General features: G+C 48.2%; 2 protein-coding genes across 2 annotated transcripts in view; both read left to right on the top strand.

The window, feature by feature from the left end:
* snap25b (synaptosome associated protein 25b) overlaps positions 1 to 4001 on the top strand; it is a gene marked incomplete at both ends in the record, with an annotated part of 5349 nt that extends 1348 nt beyond the window's left edge. Inside the window, 4 exons of the mRNA XM_084462370.1 lie at positions 308 to 425; positions 3023 to 3142; positions 3264 to 3408; positions 3933 to 4001. Coding sequence (XP_084318496.1) covers positions 308 to 425; positions 3023 to 3142; positions 3264 to 3408; positions 3933 to 4001 — 452 coding nt within the window. The remainder of the gene's footprint in view (positions 1 to 307; positions 426 to 3022; positions 3143 to 3263; positions 3409 to 3932) is intronic.
* A 2854-nt stretch (positions 4002 to 6855) lies between these two features.
* On the top strand, positions 6856 to 14068 carry gpn1 (GPN-loop GTPase 1; the record flags this gene model as incomplete). Its single annotated transcript, XM_084462362.1, has 13 exons — positions 6856 to 7020; positions 7338 to 7431; positions 8949 to 9055; positions 11442 to 11479; positions 11625 to 11703; positions 12014 to 12108; positions 12234 to 12279; positions 12424 to 12570; positions 12778 to 12860; positions 12972 to 13011; positions 13097 to 13187; positions 13517 to 13621; positions 13904 to 14068. 13 exons carry the CDS (start codon positions 6856 to 6858, stop codon positions 13993 to 13995), a joined length of 1182 nt encoding a protein of 393 aa, XP_084318488.1. The 3' UTR covers positions 13996 to 14068.
* Between the last annotated feature and the right edge of the window lie 9473 nt (positions 14069 to 23541).

The following is a 23541-nucleotide window of genomic DNA, read 5'->3' as shown; positions in this document are numbered from 1 at the left end:
TTTCTGTCTGACCAGAGCAACTGGAGCGGGTGGAGGAGGGCATGAACAAGGTCAACCAGGACCTCAAGGAGGCGGAGAGAAATTTAAATGATGTAGGACAATGTTGTGTCCTGATTTGCCCGTGCGTGGCGAAGTAGGTACCGCCTGGGCGTCGCCCGCCTGTGTGTCTCTGTCTGCTGTCTCACGTCTTGTCTCTCTTGTCTCAGTCAATGTCTCTTTTTGTCTCTCCTCCTCTGCCCCCCCCCCCCCCCCCTTGCTTCCCCCCCTCTTTTCCGTCTCTGTGGGGGGGACATGTGGGGCTGACCAGAACAACTGGAGCGGATCGAGGAGGGGATGGAGCAGATCAATAAGGATATGAAGGATGCTGAGAAAAATTTGAACAATCTAGGCCAGTTCTGTGGTCTGTGTGCATGTCCCTGTGACAAGTAGGTGGAGCTCCGGCCCGGTCGACCTTCGACCTTCTGCCTGCTTCAGCATGTGAACTAGCATGGTGAACTCTGACCCTGGTAGAGGCACCACACTTGCCTTGAGTTTCACAAAGTGTGTGGGTGTACACGCCTGTGTTTGTGTGTGTGTGTGTCTCTCTGTGTGTGTGTGTGTCTATGTGTGTGTGTGTGTGTCTAAATGAGCATTCAGACCACTTCCAGACACCCTCTTCAGTGGATTCCAGGTTGCTCTTTTCATTGTCTCCCACGGTCATTTTCAGTCTGCTAGACGTTAAACACGTTACATCCTCATGTCTGTGTTCCCAGGCCGACCTGGACCGGTGTTAAACACCTTCTCTCTCCAACCTGAACGCGCATAGAACCTGAACACTTGGACGAATGGCTGCTTGGAAGTGCCTCATTTGATGTGTATGGTGAACGTGTTTGTCAACAAGGATTTACAGAGGAAGTGAGGCATTGTGGGTTGTTGAGTTTATTTTCTGTATAAAAGCTTGTTTAACTCAGAGGTCACGTCTTGGTCTTAATATCAAAATGGTTGATCAGAAGAAATCGACCACTTGAGTTGATCTTTCTACTAGTTTATTCTGTATGCAAACAAATGAACCAACCAGCGGCTGTACTGACCTGTACTGACCTCTACTGACCTGTACTGACCTCTACTGACCTGTACTGACCTTTACTGACCTGTACTGACCTCTACTGACCTGTACTGACCTGTACTGACCTTTACTGACCTCTACTGACCTGTACTGACCTGTACTGACCTGTACTGACCTTTACTGACCTGTACTGACCTCTACTGACCTCTACTGACCTGAACTGACCTCTACTGACCTATACTGACCTGAACTGACCTCTACTGACCTGTACTGACCTCTACTGACCTCTACTGACCTGAACTGACCTGAACTGACCTGAACTGACCTCTACTGACCTCTACTGACCTCTACTGACCTGTACTGACCTATACTGACCTGCACTGACCTCTACTGACCTGTACTCACCTCTACTGACCTCTACTGACCTCTACTGACCTGTACTCACCTCTACTGACCTCTACTGACCTGTACTGACCTGTACTGACCTCTACTGACCTCTACTGACCTCTACTGACCTGAACTGACCTCTACTGACCTGCACTGACCTCTACTGACCTGAACTGACCTGTACTGACCTCTACTGACCTCTACTGACCTGTACTGACCTCTACTGACCTGAACTGACCTCTACTGACCTGCACTGACCTCTACTGACCTGAACTGACCTCTACTGACCTGAACTGACCTCTACTGACCTCTACTGACCGTACTGACCTGTGTACTGACCTGTTCTGACCTGTGAAATCAAAGTCAGACTTGACCTCCTGCAACGTCTCACTCCCTCTATAACGTACAGTAACGTACAGTATAACCCCGCCCCCCCGATCAGACAAACCATGGCCTCCTGCTCATGTTTGGGCCTCAACCTCCCGACTGTCTGGATGTTGAAGAGATCATGTTTATCATCAACATCATGTTTCTGTGTCTTCATATTGTCCTGTAGTTATGATGTTAGTCGTGTTTTCTGTAACGCTCTCTACCCACTAACAGCGCAGGGCTGGGACGCTGGCTGAATGACCCCGGTTCTCACTGGGTTCTGCATGTTCTCTAACCGTAGTCCTCACTGGGGTTCTGCATGTTCTCTAACCGTAGTCCTCACTGGGGTTCTGCATGTTCTCTAACCGTAGTCCTCATTGGGGTTCTGCATGTTCTCTAACCGCTGGGTTCTCTTCCAGTCATGTGAGGGAGGGGAGGACTTGTGTTTCAGCCCTGCCGCCTTGTGTCTCTGTCTCTGTCTCTGTCTCTGTCTCTGTCTCTGTCTGTCTCTGTCTCTGTCTCTGTCTCTGTCTCTGTCTCTGTCTCTGTCTCTGTCTCTGTCTCTGTCTCTGTCTCTGTCTCTGTGTGCTAAATGTCCTCCCTGTGTGTCCATGTCTGGATGTTTACCTGTGCTGATACTATCTGTCTGTCTGTCTGTCTGTCTGTCTGTCTGTCTGTCTGTCTGTCTGTCTGTCTGTCTGTCTGTCTGTCTGTCTGTCTATCTGTCTGTCTGTCTGTCTGTCTGTCTGTCTGTCTGTCTGTCTGTGTGCATTCGTGTTGCTACCGCTTGTCTATACGTCGAGTCATGTGTGTTTAAAAGAGCCGTGGTAGAGCGAGGGGTCAACGCACCCCTCTCTCTCTCTCACAGACACTAACATAGTCACACTAGGATGGAATTGATCATGACAACGGATCAATTTGATAGATCTGATCTGCATGCTTGTGATTGGAACACAGTTGGCATGTGGCTTTAGGTTGCATGACCTTATGCTCGTTACTGCTTTGTTCTATCATAACCTTATGGAAAATGTATATTTTTTAATTGAGATACACACACACACACACACACACACACAAACAAACAAACGTATAACTCCCACACATGATACACACCTGTAATTACATGTTAAAGACACATCTCTCATACTGCAAAGACACACGCACACACACACACACACACACACACTCACACACACGCTGACGGTGCCTCTCCCTGTGCAGGATTAAGGGGGGGGGTCAGGCGTGGGGCAGTAACACGGACGGGGTGGTGAACAGCCAGCCGGGGGCGCGCGTGATGGACGAGCGGGAGCAGATGGCCATCAGCGGGGGCTTCATCCGCAGGTGAGTGTGTGTGTGTGTGTGTGTGTGTGAGTGTGTGTGTGTGTGTGTGTGTGAGAGAGAGAGAGTACTGTTACACTGCTCCATTCTTAGCCCCTCCCACTCCCTCTCGGTGTGTTTCCAGGGTAACGGATGATGCCCGGGAGAACGAGATGGATGAGAACCTGGAGCAGGTGGGCGGGATCATCGGGAACCTGCGTCACATGGCCCTGGACATGGGTCAGGAGATCGACACGCAGAACCGCCAGATTGACAGGATCATGGACAAGGTATGGACGGAGAGCCCCAGGGGACAAAAAGGACCTTTTCTATCTTGAGGAGGCATTCTCTCTATATGGTGTATAGATGGACAAGGATACATACTACAGACCTACAGTACAGTACACACAGTAGGGCCATCCTCAGTTCATAACTCTTTTGAGCTAGTTAGCTGAATGTGACTTTTGTGACAGTTTTTTTTTTGGTGACACTTTACAATAAGGGTACATTAATAAGCATTAGTTAATGCATTATTAAGCATTAAGTAACAGTTAACTAATGTCTCTATTAACCATTTACTAATGTTATTTATGTTAACTAAGGTTAACTCACCTAACCCTAACCATAACCTTAACTAAGGTATTAATTAACATTAGTAACCTAACCCTAAATAAGCGATAGTTAACAGTTAACTAATGTTTTTGTGACCCTTATTGTAAAGTGTGACCTTTTTTTTTACTACCCAATCCTACCCTGTTTACGTCTCGTTCATATGTGTGATGTCACCCGCTGACACTCCCCTTCCTTCCTATAGGCTGACTCCAACAAGACCAGGATTGATGAAGCCAATCAGCGCGCCACAAAGATGCTGGGCAGTGGCTAAGCGCCTACCGAGACGCACGCCTCCCCCTTTACCTCAGACCCCTCCCCCTTTACCTCAGACCCAGACCCCTCCCCCTCCACCCTGCCCCCCAGCCCCCCCCCCCCCCCACCACGCCCATGCCCCCCTGCCCTCAGCCCCCCAGCCTAGTAGGGGAAGGGATGTGATTGGGGGGGCAGACATGCTTTATCATGGTACTTACTCAGTAGGTTTGCACACACACACACACACATATCAGACCACCCTTCTGCTCCCCCCCCCCTCCCCCCCCTGTGGTAAATGTCCTTCTGTGTTTTGGTCTTGTATTCTAGTCCTGGTGAATGATGCCCTCCTCCTCCTCCTCCTCCTCCTCCTCCATCTCTCTGTCCAGAGGTTGTATATAGAGCTTCTCTGATGGCTTTAGCTCTCCTGCCCCCCCCTCTCTCTCTCTGGACTGTCTCTCCCATTGTTTCTCATTCATCCTGTCTTTTTTTATTTATGTATTTATTATGTGTGATATGAAGTGTATTTACATCTTGTTCAGACACATTGATTGCAGGAGTGCTTCTCCTCTGCTGTAGTCCGTTCCCATGTCAGTGTTTCACTGTTGTCCATGTAGAACAGAACACACTACAACTCTCATTCAGATCAACACACTACAGCTCTCATTCAGATCAACACACTACAGCTCTCATTCAGATCAACACACTACAACTCTCATTCAGATCAACACACTACAACTCTCATTCAGATCTACACACTACAGCTCTCATTCAGATCAACACACTACAACTCTCATTCAGATCTACACACTACAGCTCTCATTCAGATCTACACACTACAGCTCTCATTCAGATCTACACACTACAGCTCTCATTCAGATCAACACACTCTCATTCAGATCAACACACTACAACTCTCATTCAGATCAACTCACTCCAGCTCTCATTCAGATCAACACACTACAACTCTCATTCAGATCAACACACTACAGCTCTCATTCAGATCAACACACTACAGCTCTCATTCAGGTGCGGATGTGATGATGCTCAAGCAGAAAAAAACAAAAAACAAAATGGATCTTATCTCTGTGCCCTTTCACCTTTAACCCCACGACCTCCTTGTCTGCATTACTACTAGTACTACTGTACTACTTCCACTACTAGCCACCTGAACAATGTACAAAAGTAACAACAAGTATTTATATCTGCAGCTCAGCCAGAGAACACTGTTGATGATGTGAAGACAGACTTGCCCCTAGTGTGCTTCAGCATTAGTATGAGTGACCAGCATGCTCTGGGCATTAGTATGAGTGACCAGCATGCACTGGGCATTAGTATGAGTGACCAGCATGCTCTGGGCATTAGTATGAGTGACCAGCATGCTCTGGGCATTAGTATGAGTGACCAGCATGCTTTGGGGCATCTCCACACACACTCGATGGGCAGAGGGATCTAGAACTTTGAGAGAAGAAGGTTGTGAGTGTGTGAACAAAAACAATGACCCAAACGTGAATTACTTGGGCACGTCCGACTGAAGTCTGACTCCTATTGGTTTAGAAGCTTGTAAGTGTGTTATGCATGACCAATCAGCTGATAGGAATAAACAGCATTTTATGATGAATAATCAAGAAAGATCAACATATCTAACATGGCAACCGCATGCTCAGCTCACAGGACAGGCCCTGGGGGAGAAACGTCTCTTCTTCTCTGCGATAGTGCCACTCTCTCTCTCTCTCTCTCTCTCTCTCTCTCTCACTCTCTCTCTCTCTCTCTCTCTCTCTCTCTCTCTCTCTCTCTCTCTCTCTCTCTCTCTCTCTCTCTCTCATGCTCACACACCTGTCTTTACAGACTCTGACCGTCATTGTAAAATAATATGGAGAAATACCAATAAAAAAAAACATGACTGTAGAACAAAAAGGATGGTTTTCTTCATTGATGAGTTGGTCCATTAGAGGTGTCCGGCTTCTGTCCTTTTTAGAAAACCAGTCGGTCACTACAGTATGATTTACATGAGAATATCTTTGTTAGGAGACTTATTTGTAGAATGTTGCACTTTTAGTGCCCTTCAGATCTAAATACATGAGTACACAGGGACGTACAATGAACCATGCAGTGCATATGAGGCTAGTGTTCATGAGGGCGTAATGACCAGGGAGGGTCTCACAGGGAGGGTCTCACAGGGAGGGGCTCAGTGTTGGGTCCTGTTGGGGTCGCGTTGAGCCGTCCTGATGGCGCCTGCTAGCGTGTAGCTTCCTTCTTCAGGCTGTACAGTAGAGTAGGCCTCACTAATGGATATATTCTCTCTCAACCCTGGGCTTAATGTGGATTAGAGCCTGACACGTCAACGAACTCTCTCTGACTTACACACACACACGCACACACACACACACACACACACACACACACACACACACACACACACACACACGGTAATCCTCTGAATGTGCGTCCATTAGACAGCCCAGGCATTAGAACATCTACTGTAGGTGAGAAGTAGATGGAAGGTGTTGAATTAAGGCCTTTCAGTGTTCAAAAGTTTATTTATGACCTATTTATTACATCTTTATGCAATAATTTATCAACAAATTAAAAAACGTAACACCTCTCATAACCAACCGAATCCACCTCTCCAACCGGATCCAACCGTCTTCCGGTCAATATTGGAATAATGTTTTATATAATAATAATAATTTTAGTATTATTCTAATACAGGACTCTGGCGCCATCTACCGGCACCTAGAGGAACTACACCTGAGCTAGTTCACTTCGCGACAAGCTCCTATCCTTTACGACAAGCTCCTATCCTTTACGACAAGCTCCTATCCTTTACGACAACCTCCTCTCCTTTACGACCATTGCAAACATCCGCGACCAACATGGCGACCGCGTCTGGGAGCACCGGTGATGCAGCAGCTTCAGAGGGAAACACAACCAGCGATGGAGGAGGAGGAGAGGCCAGCCCGGCCCAGTCACAGCTACAGAAGCCCGTGTGTCTCATCGTGCTGGGCATGGCGGGCTCCGGGAAAACCACCTTTGTTCAGGTAGATAGTTAGCTATTCTAGCTAGTTCTAATGTTAGCTTGCCGGTTAGCCACATTAGGCTACATGATTTATCACTAACATGTTGATCAGGTCTCCCTACCTACTGGCTCAGCATGTAAACACCATGCCATCCAATGAGCAGTCTGGACTGGTTATATAATAAATATAGATACTACATATCTGTACTGGTTATATACTGTATGGCGAAATAAACCTTATATTTATTCACTTCTATTCACTTCTATTCACTTCTATTCTCTTCTATTCACTTCTATTCACTTCTATTCTCTTCTATTCTCTTCTATTCTCTCTCCCAGCGTCTCACCGCGCATCTTCACGCCCAGAGATCTCCCCCCTACCTGATCAACCTGGACCCTGCGGTGCATGAAGTCCCCTTCCCAGCCAACATCGGTAAGACCTGCCCTGATAACTACCCTGCCCTGCCCTGAACTAGGGTAACTACCCTGCCCTGATAACTAGGGTAACTACCCTGCCCTGCTCACTAGGGTAACTACCCTGCCCTGATAACTAGGGTAACTACCCTGCCCTGCTCACTAGGGTAACTACCCTGCCCTGCTAACTACCCTGCCCTGCTGACTAGGGTAACTACCCTGCCCTGTTAACTAGGGTAACTACCCTGCCCTGATAACTACCCTGCCCTGCTAACTACCCTGCCCTGCTAACTAGGGTAACTACCCTGCCCTGTTAACTAGGGTAACGACCCTGCCCTGTTAACTAGGGTAACTACCCTGCCCTGTTAACTAGGGTAACTACCCTGCCCTGATAACTACCCTGCCCTGCTAACTACCCTGCCCTGCTAACTAGGGTAACGACCCTGCCCTGCTCACTAGGGTAACTACCCTGCCCTGCTCACTAGGGTAACTACCCTGCCCTGCTCACTAGGGTAACTACCCTGCCCTGCCCACTAGGGTAACTACCCTGCCCTGCTCACTAGGGTAACTACCCTGCCCTGCTCACTAGGGTAACTACCCTGCCCTGCTCACTAGGGTAACTACCCTACCCTGCTCACTAGGGTAACTACCCTGCCCTGCTAACTAGACCTGCCCTGATAACTAGGGTAACTACCCTGCCCTGCTCACTAGGGTAACTACCCTGCTCACTAGGGTAACTACCCTGCCCTGCTAACTAGACCTGCCCTGCTCACTAGGGTAACTACCCTGCCCTGATAACTAGGGTAACTACCCTGCCCTGCTAACTAGGGTAACTACCCTGCCCTGCTCACTAGGGTAACTACCCTGCCCTGCTCACTAGGGTAACTACCCTGCCCTGATAACTAGGGTAACTACCCTGCCCTGCTTACTAGGGTAACTACCCTGCCCTGCTAACTAGGGTAACTACCCTGCCCTGCTAACTAGGGTAACTACCCTGCCCTGCTCACTAGGGTAACTACCCTGCCCTGATAACTAGGGTAACTACAGTAAGCTGCTCAGTTTTTAAATAACCATAACACACACAAGCCTGTATGCTCGGATGCTGTACTGTTCAGACAACTAGTGCTAATTTAATTTAATCAGAACTCTTATGCCATGTCTCGAGGGCAGCTCAGAGGGAGTCAACAAGGAAAGCTTATCTGTACAAGCCCATGATCTCTGTAGTTCATCACATACACAGGCAGAGCGTCTGGCCCTCACAACCACACCCTCACAACCACACCCTCACTTACAAAAGACCCCCTCTCTTATCAGTCCATTACCATGATCTGGCATTCAATTAGTCCAGGGCATTCAATTAGTCCAGGGCATTCAATTAGTCCAGGGCATTCAATTAGTCCAGCCAGGTTTGCTGCGTGGAGTTGGCAGGTGAACTGTTGATGTAGAAATGACCTGACTGATGTCGGGGTAAATAATACCGTCATCATCGCTACATGGAACCAGAGCCTTGTTCTGTGTCCCGCTGTCCCTCCTCAGATATCCGTGACACGGTCAACTATAAAGAGGTGATGAAGCAGTACGGCCTCGGGCCCAACGGAGGGATCGTCACCTCCCTCAACCTGTTTGCTACCCGCTTTGATCAGGTAACCTGAACTAGTGAACAGAGCTAATACAGAGCTAGCTAATACAGAGCTAATACAGAGCTAGCTAGTGAACAGGGCTAATACAGCTAGCTAGTGAACAAGCTAATACAGAGCTAGCTAGTGAACAGGGCTAATACAGAGCTAGCTAGTGAACAGGGCTAATACAGAGCTAGCTAGTGAACAGAGCTAATACAGAGCTAGCTAGTGAACAGAGCTAATACAGAGCTAGCTAGTGAACAGGGCTAATACAGAGCTAGCTAGTGAACAGAGCTAATACAGAGCTAGCTAGTGAACAGGGCTAATACAGAGCTAGCTAGTGAACAGAGCTAATACAGAGCTAGCTAGTGAACAGGGCTAATACAGAGCTAGCTAGTGAACAGAGCTAATACAGAGCTAGCTAGTGAACAGGGCTAATACAGAGCTAGCTAGTGAACAGAGCTAATACAGAGCTAGCTAGTGAACAGGACTAATACAGAGCTAGCTAGTGAACAGGGCTAATACAGAGCTAGCTAGTGAACAGAGCTAATACAGAGCTAGCTAGTGAACAGGGCTAATACAGAGCTAGCTAGTGAACAGCTAATACAGAGCTAGCTAGTGAACAGAGCTAATACAGAGCTAGCTAGTGAACAGCTAATACAGAGCTAGCTAGTGAACAGGGCTAATACAGAGCTAGCTAGTGAACAGGGCTAATACAGAGCTAGCTAGTGAACAGCTAATACAGAGCTAGCTAGTGAACAGGGCTAATACAGAGCTAGCTAGTGAACAGGGCTAATACAGAGCTAGCTAGTGAACAGAGCTAATACAGAGCTAGCTAGTGAACAGCTAATACAGAGCTAGCTAGTGAACAGGGCTAATACAGAGCTAGCTAGTGAACAGAGCTAATACAGAGCTAGCTAGTGAACAGCTAATACAGAGCTAGCTAGTGAACAGGGCTAATACAGAGCTAGCTAGTGAACAGAGCTAATACAGAGCTAGCTAGTGAACAGCTAATACAGAGCTAGCTAGTGAACAGGGCTAATACAGAGCTAGCTAGTGAACAGAGCTAATACAGAGCTAGCTAGTGAACAGGGCTAATACAGAGCTAGCTAGTGAACAGCTAATACAGAGCTAGCTAGTGAACAGAGCTAATACAGAGCTAGCTAGTGAACAGGGCTAATACAGAGCTAGCTAGTGAACAGCTAATACAGAGCTAGCTAGTGAACAGGGCTAATACAGAGCTAGCTAGTGAACAGAGCTAATACAGAGCTAGCTAGTGAACAGCTAATACAGCTAGCTAGTGAACAGAGCTAATACAGAGCTAGCTAGTGAACAGGGCTAATACAGAGCTAGCTAGTGAACAGCTAATACAGAGCTAGCTAGTGAACAGCTAATACAGCTAGCTAGTGAACAGAGCTAATACAGAGCTAGCTAGTGAACAGGGCTAATACAGAGCTAGCTAGTGAACAGAGCTAATACAGAGCTAGCTAGTGAACAGAGCTAATACAGAGCTAGCTAGTGAACAGAGCTAATACAGAGCTAGCTAGTGAACAGGGCTAATACAGAGCTAGCTAGTGAACAGGGCTAATACAGAGCTAGCTAGTGAACAGAGCTAATACAGAGCTAGCTAGTGAACAGGGCTAATACAGAGCTAGCTAGTGAACAGAGCTAATACAGAGCTAGCTAGTGAACAGGGCTAATACAGAGCTAGCTAGTGAACAGAGCTAATACAGAGCTAATACAGAGCTAGCTAGTGAACAGAGCTAATACAGAGCTAGCTAGTGAACAGAGCTAATACAGCTAGCTAGCTAGTGAACAGAGCTAGCTAGTGAACAGAGCTAATACAGAGCTAGCTAGTGAACAGGGCTAATACAGAGCTAGCTAGTGAACAGCTAATACAGAGCTAGCTAGTGAACAGAGCTAATACAGAGCTAGCTAGTGAACAGCTAATACAGAGCTAGCTAGTGAACAGAGCTAATACAGAGCTAGCTAGTGAACAGAGCTAATACAGAGCTAGCTAGTGAACAGAGCTAATACAGAGCTAGCTAGTGAACACAGCTAATACAGAGCTAGCTAGTGAACAGAGCTAATACAGAGCTAGCTAGTGAACAGAGCTAATACAGAGCTAGCTAGTGAACAGAGCTAATACAGAGCTAGCTAGTGAACAGAGCTAATACAGAGCTAGCTAGGTGGGGCTGCATGGCGCTGTTTCAGAAAGATGCCTCTCTGTATTTGTACATCATTGTTGGATGTACTGTATGCCATCGTGTTAGTTTCATCAGTTGTCCAGTAGGTGTCGCCATAGAGCTTTACTGTTTCTGAAAGCACCTGCTGAGTGTGTGAGATGAGTCACCATCATGGTTCACCTGCTGAGAGTGGAGATGAGTCACCATCATGTTCACCTCCTCAGGTCATGAAGTTCATCGAGAATAAACAACACAATCACCAGTAAGTCTTTTTCGTTATCTTATTAGAAGATGCATTATGACTCTGGCTGAGGTCTCTCTTGAGTCATCCTCTCGTGTTAGTTCAGCTTCCTGTGTGGTGTGACTTCCTGTTTGTATCTGTGTTGACCTTTGACACCTGGTGACAGGTATGTGCTGATTGACACTCCGGGACAGATAGAGGTTTTCACCTGGTCGGCCTCTGGAACCATCATCACTGAAGCCCTGGTGAGTTTGTGTGTGTGTGTGCGTGTGTGTGTGTGTGTGTGTGTGTGTGTGCGCGTGTGTGTGCGTGTGTGCGTGTGTGTGTGTGTGTGTGTGTGTGTGTGTGTGTGTGTGTGTGTGTGTGTGTGTGTGTGTGTGTGTGTGAGAGAGAGCATAATGATATTATAACATCATTGAATATCCTGATAGCATCAGTGTGACCAACCCTGTGTCAGGATTAGTAGCAGCTCCTCCTCTTTGTGCTGGGGTGAGCAGGTGGCTCTGGGTGTAGTGACCCATGTGGTGCCCTGTCCGGATGTGTGTCCCCCTGCAGGCCTCGTCCTTCCCCTGCGTGGTGATCTATGTGATGGACACGTCGCGCAGCGTCAACCCCGTCACCTTCATGTCCAACATGCTCTACGCCTGCAGGTCCGCGTCAACTGAACAAGCTCTTTATTTCACTCAAACTGTGAAACTTTCATGTATTCTTCTATTACACAAAGTGAAATATTGGATTGACCGGGAAACCTTGTTTGTCTCTGTCTGTTCCTCAGTATTCTCTACAAGACCAAGCTGCCCTTCATCATCGCCATGAACAAGGTCAGTAGAGGAGGAACCCTTGAGACGGTGTGCTGCTTGTGTTAGAGGCTGCTCTAGACAGACGGAGGCCCAGAGCCCGTGTGTGTGGTACCGGCGCTGGCGTGGGATGTGCGCTCTCTCCAGGCAGCTGTGCTCTCTCTCCAGACAGACATAATCGATCACAGCTTTGCGGTGGAGTGGATGCAGGACTTCGAGGTGTTCCAGGACGCGCTGAACCAGGAGACCTCCTACGTGAGCAACCTGACCCGCTCCATGAGCCTGGTGCTGGACGAGTTCTACACCAACCTGCGGGTGTGTGTGGGTGTGGGGGTGGGTGGGTGTGTGTGTGTGTGTGTGTGTGAGCAGTGTGGGGCCAAGAGAGGAGTGTGTGTGACAGGAAACGAGGGAGCGAGACTTTTTCAGGGTTGGGGGTTTGGTAGCTGGAGAACCGTTCTGTTGTGGAGGTCGGAGGTCACGCCCACTGTTCTGATTGGCCCTGTGGGTGTGTTCCGCCTGCAGGTTGTGGGCGTGTCTGCAGTCACTGGCAGCGGATTGGACGAGTTCTTTGTGCAGGTAGCAGACGCCGCCCACGAGTACGAGACGTGAGTAGGAGAGCGCTCACACACACACACACACACACACACACACACACACACACACACATTCTATTGAGCCATGCTGGGGTGATATTTAGAGTCTTGTATTTCACACAGGGAGTATCGGCCGGAGTACGAGAGGCTTCATAAAGAGTTGGTGAGTGTCTCCTCGCAGTGCAATACTTGGTGTGTGTGTGTGTGTGTGTGTGTGTGTGTATAAAGGGTTGTGTTGCGTGTTTCAGGCTGATGCCCAGAACAGGAAGCAGCAGGAGCAGCTGGACAGACTACAGAAGGACATGGGAGCAGTCTCCATGCAGACCACAACACAGACCGGTGCGTGTGTGAGAGCGTGTGTGTGTGTGAGGATGCGTGTGTGTGTGAGCGTGCGTGTGTGACAGCTGTGTAAAACATGCATGTTGACATGGTGTGTGTGTGAAACGTGTGTTGACATGGTGTGTGTGTGAAACGTGTGTTGACATGGTGTGTGTGTGAAACATGCGTGTTGACATGGCGTGTGTGTGCTAAACATGCGTGTTGACATGGCGTGTGTGTGCTAAACATGCGTGTTGACATGGCGTGTGTGTGTGAAACGTGTGTTGACATGGCGTGTGTGTGTGTGAAACATGCGTGTTGACATGGCGTGTGCCGTCACGTGTCCCCAGAAAGCGCTGAGGTGGCGGGCCCCAGCGACCTCATCTTTATGCGCGGTAACCCTGACGACGTGGAGGAGGAAGTAGACAGCGACACGGACGACATCGACCACACGGGTGAGAGGAAGTGACACGTGTGTGTGTGTGTGTGTGTGTGTGTGTGTGTGTGTGGTCCATGAGGCTGGGCTCGGTCCGGAGTGTGTGTGTATCCAGCTGGACGAGTTTGTGCATCACTTAAGAAACGTTTCTGTGTTTTAATGGCAAGTTTAAAAATAGAAACGCTGATACTTTATTTATTTGAAATAGGCACATTTCAATTAAATAGAAGTCGTTTAGGTCTGTAGTCATTGGTTTGACCTGATTCTTGTTCTCACTCCATTTCCCATGATTCCTCTCTAGTGACGGAGGAAAGCAAGGAGGAGCCGGCCTTCGGAAACTTCCTGAAGGACAGGAGGGAAGTGGTCCAGGTGCGGAACAGGAAGTCACAGTGACCGATACAGGGATCTACCCTTTGACCCTCAACCCGTGACCCACCGGTTGGAGAATGGAAGCAAGAAGGGTCTGACTGGGGGTGGGGTCTGACTGGGGGGCGGGGTCTGGCTAGAGGGGGCGGGGTCTGGCTGGGGGGTGGGGTCTGACTGGGGGGCGGGGTCTGGCTGGAGGGGGCGGGGTCTGGCTGGAGGGGGCGGGGTCCGGTCACAGAAAAGCTGGCATGCGGACAGAGAGGATATCATTGAAGTGTTTCCAGTAATGGGAGGGCAAGTGCCCCAATCTGCCCCCCCCCTCCACCCCCCCACGCTGGAGTAGCTCTTCCCCTGCGCCCCAAAGCTGCCTGGTTCCCTGTGTCACCCCCTCCTGCATAGTTAGAGGGTTCTGATGAGCTCATCTGTTCTCCCGAGGGCGTCTGAGGGGTCATCTGTTCTCCCGAGGGCGTCTGAGGGGTCATCTGTTCTCCCGAGGTCGTCTGAGGGGTCATCTGTTCTCCCGAGGGCGTCTGAGGGGTCATCTGTTCTCCCGAGGGCGTCTGAGGGGTCAGCTGTTCTCCCGAGGGCGTCTGAGGGGTCATCTGTTCTCCCGAGGGCGTCTGAGGGGTCATCTGTTCTCCCGAGGGCGTCTGAGGGGTCATCTGTTCTCCCGAGGTCGTCTGAGGGGTCAGCTGTTCTCCCGAGGGCGTCTGAGGGGTCATCTGTTCTCCCGAGGGCGTCTGAGGGGTCATCTGTTCTCCCGAGGTCGTCTGAGGGGTCATCTGTTCTCCCGAGGGCGTCTGAGGGGTCATCTGTTCTCCCGAGGGCGTCTGAGGGGTCATCTGTTCTCCCGAGGGCGTCTGAGGGGTCATCTGTTCTCCCGAGGGCGTCTGAGGGGTCATCTGTTCTCCCGAGGGCGTCTGAGGGGTCATCTGTTCTCCCGAGGGCGTCTGAGGGGTCAGCTGTTCTCCCGAGGGCGTCTGAGGGGTCAGACTGAGACCATAAAACAACCTGCTCCCACCTAGCAGCACTTTCAGTTTGACCTACTTTTCAATTTGTCCTTTTTGTTTCCAATAATGTCGGTAAATACTCCTCAGCTGCCACTTAAAGAGAAATATGTATTTTTATATCATGTTATTATTGAGTAGTTTTGTTTTTGTCATTGCAAGGTGGCGCTCCTCCATGGCTTTTATTCAATCCTTGGTTGGAAAATAAAGTGATACAGAAATGTTTGCCCAAGTCGTGTGTGTGATTTCATTAGGGATGCTGATATATCTTCATGCTACAGCACAGTATACACAGTATATAATATATATATATATATATATATACAGTACCTGATATATCTTCATGCTACAGTACAGTACACCCTTCCACAAAGGTTTGGGGAAATATTTCCAGCAGGTTTTGCGTAACCAACCCACACACACTCACGAAAACATCCCAGGACGCTGAGGCAGGGGTCATGAAGGAAGTCTGTCTGACTTTGTTGGGAGTCGGGGAACACACACACACACACACACAAAGACAGGCGGTGTGATGGTGTCCTGGAAGTCGAGGTTGTACCTCCGCAGGCAGACGCCTGTGTGTGTGGCTGTTCCAGCAATGATGAGTCACCTCCGTGCTGGCATTCACACACACACACACACACACACACACACACACACAGCTCTCTCTCACACCCTCCTCCCTCTCTCTCCTCCTCGCAGCCGTGGGCTCTAAACGCTGCCAGGAACAAACAAGCAGGATGTGGGAAATGTCAGAACGCCTCCAGATTCACACGTCTAGTAGGAGAGCAGAGGAGAGCAGTTCATATAAAGAGGAGAAAACGTGGGCATCTGGTGATTGATGAGAGGCCAGTTAGTGGCTGATTGTGCTAAAGCATCGTGTTACACCTGCCTGGGATCACATCACTCAGCAAGACTAGTTTATTTATTTATTTATTTTAGTTGGACCATTACTCGTTGTTGATGTTGTGCTCTTAGGGGGCGTGTCCACCAGGGAGATGGATTTTTAGTTAAAGTCCAGGTTAACCCAGTTCAATTTTTTGTTATGAGCTTCACACACCACAGGAAAACATGTCATTAACCACCCTGCCAAATCTGAGTGATTAAAAATGTCGCTAAGTATATAAAATAAGGCTTCAAAATCGGTTAAAAATCAGCAGCATTCTCTGGTCTGAGACCGTGGGGGCGTGTCTGCTGAAGGCACCGAAGCCACACCCAATTGCGTGGGGAGGGGGTGTGGAGGGAAGAACCTGTCAAATAGTACCGTTCTCTGGTCTGCATATTGTCACACTGGCACGCCGTCTCTTTTGTGGTAGGAAGGCACAGCTTTGTGAAAACAGAGAGGAGTTGAAATTACACTTGTCTAATGAGTCAAACGCACAGATGCTTCCTCCTAACCTACCTCCTGACAAACAACACAGGTAAAACTGTAGCTACTCTATACCAACGCGCCAGTGTTACTGCCCTTAGATGCAAAATACAAAAACAGGCAACGAGGAATGTATGAGTCTGTCCCTATTTTCTCCCTGCCACCTCCGGACCCATTCCTATCCCTCCCAGGCGATCCTGTCGTCCCTTGGGATCAATGGAAAAAGTTGTTTAAAATGTACCTTTTAGTCACTGGCTTGAACAGCGCTGATAGCGCGAAGAAGCGTACTACCGGAGTTGATAATCGGGACAGACTCATCCATACATTGCCAACGAGAGTGGATGAGTCTGTCCCGACGAGCACTCGGCTTCAACTTTCCCGCAACATATCCAACAGAACTGGGATGTTCAGCCAGTAGCCGCCGAGCACCGCTTCACTGGGAGAGGGTGCGTCTTTCTCCAGCTGCAGCTGGTCTACCTAACCATCCCCCTCGCTCCCACCTCCCGGTCTCCCGCTGGAGAAATATACTGTAACCATTACCGGTGAACCCATACGCACATCAGGTGCCACAAATATGGCAGGCAGTTTCTGTATAGTTAACGCTTATAGTCATAATATATCATCCGTAACGTTATTTGGTGGGTGGTCGCCTGGTCGGTGCTGCTAGCTGTTAGCTAGACTAAGGCTATATACACACTCCCATCTGAAACAAGCTACATAGCTAATGTTAGCTATAATTCCTCCTAAGATTACATAATTCATCATAGCTGACATTACCACATACATGTCAAGACATATTTTGTATATTAATAGCAGTGTATTTTCCTATTGCTTACGTTACCTAGCTAACGTTATAACGTTAATAAGCTATAAGCACACAAGGCAGCGGTGTCGGCACCAAAGGTTGATGCGACAGGAGGAGAATGGAGGCCGGGGAGGGAGATGGTTGACAGGAGGAGAATGGAGGCCGGGGAGGGAGATGGTTGACAGGAGGAGAATGGAGGCCGGGGAGGGAGATGGTTGACAGGAGGAGAATGGAGGCCGGGGAGGGAGATGGTTGGCTCCGCCGAATTCACCAGGACCAGTCGTGAGTCCGTGAAACCCAAAAGCCTCATATTATAATTGCAGAAGCTTTCGGGAGTGAAATGTTTGCTGCAGAGGCGGGCGCTAGCGGTGACAGACTCTGTAACACCATGGCTCTTCAAAAATGCTAACCATTTGCTTCTCATTTCAGCTTTACTCGGGAGTGAAAGAAGCAGACCTTATCATCCCATTCCTGCTGGCATCCAGGAAGGATGCATTTTCGTTTAGATTTATGCATAGGCATTGCTAACTAAGAAAAACTAGCTAATTCTAGACTGTTGGTTAAAACTAGCTAATTCTAGACTCAAGATTGAGCAGGAAAACCGGAGATTCAAATCCGTTCTAGCTTTATATAGTGTTAGGGCGGGGATATGCTAAGAACACCGCTCTACGTCATCCGGTACCCGTTTTAAGCCCGCCCAGAAAATCCGGAAATCAAAACTGGTTAAAAACACAAAACTGGTCTAACTTCACAATTCAGTACTACACATGGTTCATCCCATTTTTACATGTTATCAGCAATGCATCACTAACACATAGAATGTGTTTTCAAGCAAATCTCTGATTTTGGTTAACTGGGACTTTAAGAACCATTTTGGAAAAAAAAGGCCTATAAAGCTTTGAGGGCATTTTGGAGAAAAAGTTGGGAACCAGACTTTCTAACATAATTCAAGTATGCTGAATCCAATAAACCCGGTTTTTTTCTTCTAATTTGCATAACAAAATGGCCACCGATTTTAAAATTTTCGCCAATTTACCAACTCTTTATTTAGAGCTGGCGCTGTTTTCTCGTTGTTTATAATGGGTAATGATCTCTAGGGTTAGGGTTAGGGTTATGGGTTAGGGCTGTTTTCTCGTTGTTTATAATGGTAATGATCTCTAGGGTTAGGGTTAGGGTTATGGGTTAGGGCTGTTTCCTCGTTGTTTATAATGGTAATGATCTCTAGGGTTAGGGTTATGGGTTAGGGCTGTTTTCTCATTGTTTATAATGGTAATGATCTCTAGGGTTAGGGTTAGGGTTATGGGTTAGGGCTGTTTTCTCCTTGTTTATAATGGGTAATGATCTCTAGGGTTAGGGTTAGGGTTATGGGTTAGGGCTGTTTTCTCATTGTTTATAATGGTAATGATCTCTAGGGTTAGGGTTATGGGTTAGGGCTGTTTCCTCGTTGTTTATAATGGGTAATGATCTCTAGGGTTATGGGTTAGGGTTATGGGTTATGGGTTAGGGCTGTTTCCTCGTTGTTTATAATGGGTAATGATCTCTAGGGTTATGGGTTAGGGTTATGGGTTAGGGTTAGGGCTGTTTTCTCGTTGTTTATAATGGTAATGATCTCTAGGGTTAGGGTTATGGGTTAGGGCTGTTTCCTCGTTTATAATGGTAATGATCTCTAGGGTTAGGGTTAGGGTTATGGGTTAGGGCTGTTTCCTCGTTTATAATGGTAATGATCTCTAGGGTTATGGGTTAGGGTTATGGGTTAGGGCTGTTTCCTCGTTTATAATGGTAATGATCTCTAGGGTTATGGGTTAGGGTTAGGGCTGTTTCCTCGTTGTTTATAATGGTAATGATCTCTAGTTGTTTATAATGGGTAATGATCTCTAGGGTTAGGGTTAGGGTTATGGGTTAGGGCTGTTTCCTCGTTTATAATGGTAATGATCTCTAGGGTTAGGGTTAGGGTTATGGGTTAGGGTTAGGGTTATGGGTTAGGGTTAGGGTTAGGGTTAGGGCTGTTTCCTCGTTGTTTATAATGGTAATGATCTCTAGGGTTAGGGTTATGGGTTAGGGCTGTTTTCTGGTTGTTTATAATGGTAATGATCTCTAGGGTTATGGGTTAGGGTTATGGGTTAGGGCTGTTTTCTCGTTGTTTATAATGGTAATGATCTCTAGGGTTAGGGTTAGGGTTATGGGTTAGGGTTGTTTTCTCCTTGTTTATAATGGTAATGATCTCTAGGGTTAGGGTTAGGGTTATGGGTTAGGGCTGTTTCCTCGTTGTTTATAATGGTAATGATCTCTAGGGTTAGGGTTAGGGTTAGGGTTAGGGGTTAGGGTTGTTTTCTCCTTGTTTATAATGGGTAATGATCTCTAGGGTTAGGGTTATGGGTTAGGGCTGTTTCCTCGTTGTTTATAATGGTAATGATCTCTAGGGTTAGGGTTAGGGTTAGGGTTAGGGTTAGGGTTATGGGTTATGGGTTAGGGTTAGGGTTATGGGTTAGGGTTAGGGTTATGGGTTAGGGTTATGGGTTAGGGCTGTTTTCTCATTGTTTATAATGGTAATGATCTCTAGGGTTAGGGTTAGGGTTATGGGTTAGGGTTAGGGTTATGGGTTAGGGTTATGGGTTAGGGCTGTTTTCTCCTTGTTTATAATGGGTAATGATCTCTAGGGTTAGGGTTATGGGTTAGGGCTGTTTTCTCCTTGTTTATAATGGTAATGATCTCTAGGGTTAGGGTTATGGGTTAGGGTTATGGGTTAGGGCTGTTTTCTCCTTGTTTATAATGGTAATGATCTCTAGGGTTAGGGTTATGGGTTAGGGCTGTTTTCTCATTGTTTATAATGGTAATGATCTCTAGGGTTAGGGTTATGGGTTAGGGTTATGGGTTAGGGTTATGGGTTAGGGCTGTTTTCTCATTGTTTATAATGGGTAATGATCTCTAGTTGTTTATAATGGGTCATGATCTCTAGGGTTATGGGTTAGGGTTAGGGCTGTTTTCTCGTTGTTTATAATGGTAATGATCTCTAGGGTTAGGGTTATGGGTTAGGGTTAGGGGTTAGGGCTGTTTTCTCGTTGTTTATAATGGGTAATGATCTCTAGGGTTATGGGTTAGGGTTAGGGGTTAGGGCTGTTTTCTCGTTGTTTATAATGGGTAATGATCTCTAGGGTTAGGGTTAGGGTTAGGGTTAGGGTTAGGGTTATGGGTTAGGGCTGTTTTCTCCTTGTTTATAATGGTAATGATCTCTAGGGTTAGGGTTATGGGTTAGGGCTGTTTTCTCCTTGTTTATAATGGTAATGATCTCTAGGGTTAGGGTTAGGGTTAGGGTTAGGGTTAGGGTTATGGGTTAGGGCTGTTTTCTCGTTGTTTATAATGGGTAATGATCTCTAGGGTTAGGGTTAGGGTTATGGGTTAGGGTTATGGTTAGGGTTATGGGTTAGGGTTATGGGTTAGGGCTGTTTTCTCGTTGTTTATAATGGGTAATGATCTCTAGGGTGCTATAGAGACCAGATCTGTGTTCCAAGCGCTTTTTAGCGCTACAGCACCGTGAGCTCTAGGCTCTTTATGCAGTTGAAAAAAGTGTAACTTTTTGTGCTTGAGCGCAGGCTGTAAACGGCTGTTCTGATAATGACAACGGTCAGTTTGGCAAAACCGCAGAGACAGCGAACGTTAGCTAACATTAGCTAGCTATCTTAACTTGGCTAGTTAATCTGCAGTCTGCAAAAACACGACACTCGTTGCTCAACATCGTTAGAATAGCCAGCTCTAAACTCCAGCTCTAGTGCTTCTCTACGCAGCTGTGAGGGTTAGGGTTAGGGTTAACTCCAGCTCTAGTGCTTCTCTACGCAGCTGTGAGGGTTAGGGTTAACTCCAGCTCTAGTGCTTCTCTACGCAGCTGTGAGGGTTAGGGTTAGGGTTAGGGTAAACTCCAGCTCTAGTGCTTCTCTACGCAGCTGTGAGGGTTAGGGTTAGGGTAAACTCCAGCTCTAGTGCTTCTCTACGCAGCTGTGAGGGTTAGGGTTAGGGTAAACTCCAGCTCTAGTGCTTCTCTACGCAGCTGTGAGGGTTAGGGTTAGGGTTAGGGTAAACTCCAGCTCTAGTGCTTCTCTACGCAGCTGTGAGGGTTAGGGTTAGGGTTAGGGTTAGGGTAAACCCCAGCTCTAGTGCTTCTCTACGCAGCTGTGAGGGTTAGGGTTGGGGTTAGGGTAAACTCCAGCTCTAGTGCTTCTCTACGCAGCTGTGAGGGTTAGGGTTAGGGTTAGGGTTAGGGTAAACCCCAGCTCTAGTGCTTCTCTACGCAGCTGTGAGGGTTAGGGTTAGGGTTACCTCCAGCTCTAGTGCTTCTCTACTCAGCTGTGAGGGTTAGGGTTAGGGTTAGGGTAAACCCCAGCTCTAGTGCTTCTCTACGCAGCTGTGAGGGTTAGGGTTAGGGTTAGGGTAAACTCCAGCTCTAGTGCTTCTCTACGCAGCTGTGAGGGTTAGGGTTAGGGTGAGGGTTAGGGTTAGGGTAAACTCCAGCTCTAGTGCTTCTCTACGCAGCTGTGAGGGTTAGGGTTAGGGTTAACTCCAGCTCTAGTGCTTCTCTACGCAGCTGTGAGGGTTAGGGTTAGGGTTAGGGTTAGTTGGCGCTGTTCAGCTACATGCAGCTCGTCGGTGGACACACAGCCTTAAACATGACCAGGAATTAATAATCTGCAAAGATTGCCTGTTTTAATCCACAGTTTGCAGCCCTGGGCAAGAGAGCAGATGAGATTAAGAGGCTAATATAATGGAGTTGACCTAATCTGATGTGATTAGGTGGACATGCTGGTCATGTCTGTCCACTCCTGAGGTCCGTCTCAGAATGACTCACCCTGCCATTAGCACGCCCCATGACATCATCACTCCCAGGGTCTGGAGCCAGGGCAGATGACCTCACTCTTTAGATTATGGAATGATGTCATACTTATCCTAACTGATAGAGCAGGGGGGAGGGGGGGTAATTAGGGCTTTTAGTAGGGGGGGCCAGCTGCATGATAGTGAGCTCATCCCACTGCAGACCTGGGTGCCCCCCTGTCCCCTTAAAACACACACACACACACACACACACACACACACACACACACACACACACACACACACCCCTATCCCCTTAAAACACACACACACACACACACACACCCCTATCCCCTTAAAACACACACACACACACACACACCCCTATCCCCTTAAAACACACACACATACACACACACACAACCCTATCCCCTTAAAACAGACACACACCCTTCACAACATCCTGATATTTACTGACACACACACATATACAGGCTACATCCCCTTGCATCGTAAGCTGCATAATTGTGAGTGTGTGTGTGTGCATGTGTGCGTGTGTGTGTGCGTGCGTGCGTGCGTGAGTGTGTGCACGTGTGTGTGTGTTTATCATGTCTGCTCGTGTTCCTCCATGCGCGGGCGGTGCTACCAGAGTCTACAGCAGCATCTGCAGAGCGTGGAGGGGGGGCAGAGGGAGCTCACCCCATTGGTTGGAAATGACATCATCGCTGGGCTAGTCGTGAGGACGAGACTTTACTCGCAAGCACATTGTTCACCCTCTCTCCTCCTCCGCTGCCCCTCCCCCCCTGCCCCTCCCCCCAGACCCTCCCCCCAAACCCCTCCCCTCCCCCCAGGCCCCCCCACCCCGCTCCTGCCCCCCCCCCCTGCCCCTGCAGCCTCCCATAGAAGTCTGTAGGTGACTGGGATCACATCCATGTACATGCTGAGGACGAGCGGGGTTTCCCTGCAGCTTCTGCAGGGGTGAGAGAGCAGTGATGCATCAAGGACAAGTGTGACACGACCACGTCATGTCCCTCTTTCTTTCTTTCTTTCTTTCTTTCTTTGCTCCTCTCCTCCGTGCTCACACCCAACAAGGTGATACATTCTCTATCCTCATAACCTCTCTCTCTCTGTCCTCATCACTGCCCTCTCTCTCTCTGTCTCTCTCTCTGTCTCTCTCTCTCTCTCTCTCTCTCCCTCTCTGTCTCTTTGTCTCTCTCTGTCCCTCTCTCTCTCTCCCTCTCTCTCCCTAACTCTCTCTCTCTCTCCCTCTCTCTGTCTCTCTGTCTCTCTCTCTCCTTCTCTCTCCCCCCCTCTCTCTCTCTCTCTCTCTCTCTCTGTCTCTCTCTCCTTCTCTCTCTCTCCCTCCCTCTCTCTCTCTCTCCCTCCCTCTCTCTCCCTGTCTCTCTCTCTCCCTTTCTCTCTCTCTCTCCCTCCCTCTCTCTCTCTCTCTGTCTCTCTCTCCTTCTCTCTCCCTCTCTCTCTCTCTCTCTCTTTCTCTCTGCACACGACTCCTACTGGCATGCAGCTGCATGACATCATTTGGGCTGATGTGAGCAAAATAGCATATTGGGACACCGTGTGTGTGTGTGTGT

The sequence above is a fragment of the Borostomias antarcticus genome (genome assembly GCF_949987555.1).
Source record: "Borostomias antarcticus genome assembly, contig: scaffold_164, whole genome shotgun sequence".
Lineage (NCBI taxonomy): Eukaryota > Metazoa > Chordata > Actinopteri > Stomiiformes > Stomiidae > Borostomias > Borostomias antarcticus.
The sequence above is the reverse complement of the archived record's forward strand: the minus strand, read 5'-3'. Positions and strand labels throughout refer to the sequence as shown.